Raw genomic sequence first — 3,923 nt, forward strand, 5'->3', positions numbered from 1 at the left:
TCTCTCTCTCTCTCTCTCTCTCTCTTTCTCTCTCTCATACAAACAACACACTCACACAAACAACACCCATCACCAGAACACTTTCTTCCAGACAGACGCAGCCCTAGCCGCCGACGGTCTTCAGCTTGTCATCAACGCCCTCAATGACCTAAAGGTGTCCAACGCAACCAGACACATCTTCAAGACGTTCCGACATTCGGAGCTCTACAACAACGGGACCCGGGGTGTGCAGTGTTGGAGACACCCGCCCCTCCCATGGGTGCACGGGCCCGTCATACGACAAGCTCTTCTCAAGGTGAGGGCAGAAGATATTCGGAGATGTCTCCGACGAGCACCCAGGAACTATTCGGAGGAGACGCACTCCCGCACACAGATGCACTGCTTTCGGTGTCAAACTGTGCATTAATTGCTGCAGATCACACATGATAATAGCCACTAAAACTTTAGCAATCAATTATTTTAAAGAAAATTTCAAACGTAACTACAAAATGTCAAATTATGGGTTAAAATATGTAACCCCCCTGATATTTTTACTTGGTCTAGAGGCACAAATCAGTTTGACTCGTCAATTTCTGTCAGAGCCGTCTCCAAATAGATACTGCGCAAGGTTAGACGAATTCTGTGGCCTTCTGCTTTTTTGGGGCGAGTCAACTTAATCAGTCTTACGGGCGTACAACTCACAAGAACCAGGATGGGTTTTTGGTGGAAGTTCTCGTGTGGTTTGTTCCTTCGTTCATATTATCAAACGTCTGTCATCCTAATCTCTTTTCTTTTCTTAGAATATATCACTCCCTAGTACCACCTCTTATCTTGGGAATTTATATCTTATTATATTGGAAGTTGCTTAAAACTATTTCTGCTTTAAAAAAAAAAAAAATAAATAAAATCAGGCTGCAAAGACAGCTGTAGACCATGCAAAACATGGCTGGATGGCGACACGAAGACACCTCCCACTCCAAAACAAACCCCCCACAAAAACAGCCCACCCCCCAAAAAAAAAACCCCCACCAACAACAATTAAAAACCCATAATATGTTTATCAATAACAAAAGCCACCCACCTAGCCCTTGACCCAAAATGTGACATCTCCTTGACATCAAATCAAATGAGAGGAAGATTGAAGTAAAATACAATAAGTTAACGACGATTCTTTACTTTCGTCTGTTGTGGAGAATCTGTTGTGCAGAAATGTTGAGTCCAGATCATGTGTTGGGCTAATGTTTTTCGCGTATCTTAGTCTCTCTGTGAAAAAGGTAAACTGTACTTTACTTTTACTTTTTTCTTCCTCTGGTATCCTTAGGATGTCGAGGGGAGATGCAGGTTTCGGTCCTGTGCTAGGTGTGTAGCGTCTGTGATTGTGATATTATTAAGGTATGTTGTTCCAGGATCTTTTTAACCCCATCCAGCCAGGTCTTTCTGGGTCTTCCTCCTGATTTGAACCGATTCTCGGGTGTTGAAAGATCCAGGCGTCTAGCCGCTAGTTGTTTCTGGGGCATTCTAGTTTAACTCTTTGACGCCCTATAAATTTTACTACTGGTGGTATTCCACTTAGACGTATGGTTTTGTTTCTTATGCGGTTTCTTCTTGTGACGTTGATGGTTTAGCGGAGACACCGCATTAAAAAAATCCCATATACAATTGGAAAAACACGGGGGCTGTCAAGCATTCCTTGAATGTGTATTTTCCTCGAAATGCAAAAAAAAAAGAAAAGGTGGTATCCCTTGTTTGCTTTTCCATCTGGCCCTTCAGTTGTTTAATCTGTTCACTGCAGTATAAACGTAGTCTGTCTTCCCCCAAACTGCTTCACTGCTTTTTTTGTCTACTATTGTATTGACAGCATTTCAGAAGTTGTAACTGCAGCTTCTGCATTTGCACATATTTACTGGGGTAAAAGATATTTCCGATTTATTATTGAAATCTCTCTTGAAAAACCGCGAATATTTTATCTTGTTTGCCCCAGCACTGAAAAAGTCAAGTGTCCACTATTCCCAGCGATTACACACGCTCCCATTGTTACAGTTTTTATATTTTGTTTTTCTAATTTGGAAGTGTGTATTTTGTTATTATTGATTGTGAAAACAAAACATGTGCCTAAATTCATTAATGGGTTTAGACACGAGATACATTTCCATAATAATTAATTGTTTTACGGTCCTTGAAGCGTTCGCTCTCTCGTTACGAATGCAAATAAACCAGTTCCCTCCGAGGTAATGAGAATGCAAATGAGGTTTAAAAAACAAACAGAACAAAGGAAAACAATACAAACCTAACAGGTCAAGGACGTCTGAAACATTAGAGTCGTTTAACGGTACAAGGACGCGGGGAATGGAAACAGTAGCCACATTTAACTTGCAAAAGTGTTTAGTTAAATCGGGGGCTTGAGATTTAGAGATCTATAAAAGTTTCGAAGTGTGGTAGAGGAGAGGAGAGAAGGCGGGAATGTTATGGGGATAAGGAATGTTTTGTTTGCCTATGTCTATGTGTGTTTGTGTGTACGAGATGGGTTCAAGAAGTCTTTAGTCTATCTGTAAAGGAATAAAGATAGAGCTTTGTAACTTTTTACACGTACTTTATTTCTCTATATTAGTCACCACGCAGAGTAACACGTTTCTGCCACTTCTTTTCGACCTGCAAAAGTCCTTGAGAGAAAAATTACCCACAATGGGCCTCTAACCAGTCTTCAACATCTTCAATGGCGCCCTCCTTGTCGTGGAAACGACACCCTGTGGGTGATTTTTTTTCTGATTAGGAAACAGAATAAAGGCTGAGGGGGCTAGGTCTGGTGAATAAGCTGGGTGTCTTTCACTATCTTCATCCGTCACCGACATGAAGCCAGATTTGAATTTTCATACCCAGTATGTCACAGTATTGTAACGAGGACATTTATTGTCACCATAAACTTGGACCATTTCCTGAAAAATATCGGAAGGGGATTTTGCTTGCAAGTGCTAAAACTTGTGAGGAAGCGTGGTGGAATCAGGCTCATGTCAAAATAATCAAAATGAAGAAACCTGCATTTTTCCGCAGGTTTGTGAATTTTTATCAAGTTTTTGTTTTTTGGCTCAACACCTTTCATGCCCATTTGAGAACTCATTTCTGTGTGGATTTTTCTGAAAAGCGTTGATGAAAGGCCCAAAAATGTAAATTTTCAGTCACCACGGACTCTTAAGCTAAGGAAATAACGTATCTTTTGCGTCCATTTTCTCACTAGTTTTACCTCTGAAAACAGGTGACCCCCACCTCCTTCTTTCGCAAATAAATTGACTTGTATACAAGATAAATGTATATTTTTTCATCCAAATAAAGACAAGTGAATGGGCTTTAAGATGATAACAATAACTCTACATGCCCCAAAAATGACGAGAGCCTGATTCCACAACGTTGCATCACACTTGATAACTAAGCTTTTTTTATCAGGCTCCATGGCACAGCTTCAGCAAATAAAAACAAACGGTTTTGTGCATTGTTTCATTGAATACTCTGACTAGTGCCTTATTATAGTTGGATTTTCACGGAAATCTGCATGGTGTGTTCCAAAGAATATGTCTAAAGGCTGGCGAAATTTCATTACTCTACCATGATTTTTTCATACCCAAACCAAAGACTTATTGAACCCCCCTCGTATGTGCGTTGGTATGTATTTGTGAGTATGTATGCAAGTGTGTGTGTGTGTGTGTGTGTGTGTGTGTGTGTGTGTGTGTGTGTGTGTGTGTGTGCGTGCGTGCGTGTGTGTGTGTGTGTGTATAGGTGTGTGTGGGATGTTGGTAGGTGTAGGTGTATATTATGTGGGTATATGTGTGTTTGTGCATGTGTGTGTGTCTATGTTAGTAAACGAGTTGTTCATTCAAGTAAGAGATAAAATGGAAGCAACCTGACAACAAGAGAATGTGTGTGTGTGTGTGTGTGTGTGTGTGTGTGTGAGA

At 40.7% G+C, this 3,923-nt stretch overlaps 1 protein-coding gene across 1 annotated transcript in view; it reads left to right on the forward strand.

Annotated features, from left to right (window-relative positions):
• The window catches only part of LOC100533313 (glutamate receptor subunit protein GluR2), a gene marked incomplete at both ends in the record, with an annotated part of 127,725 nt that overhangs the window by 69,578 nt on the left and 54,224 nt on the right, over positions 1–3,923 (forward strand). The window contains 1 exon segment of the mRNA NM_001204611.1: positions 92–295. Coding sequence (NP_001191540.1) covers positions 92–295 — 204 coding nt within the window.

Source organism: Aplysia californica, unplaced genomic scaffold (genome assembly GCF_000002075.1).
Source record: "Aplysia californica isolate F4 #8 unplaced genomic scaffold, AplCal3.0 scaffold00057, whole genome shotgun sequence".
Taxonomy (NCBI): domain Eukaryota; kingdom Metazoa; phylum Mollusca; class Gastropoda; order Aplysiida; family Aplysiidae; genus Aplysia; species Aplysia californica.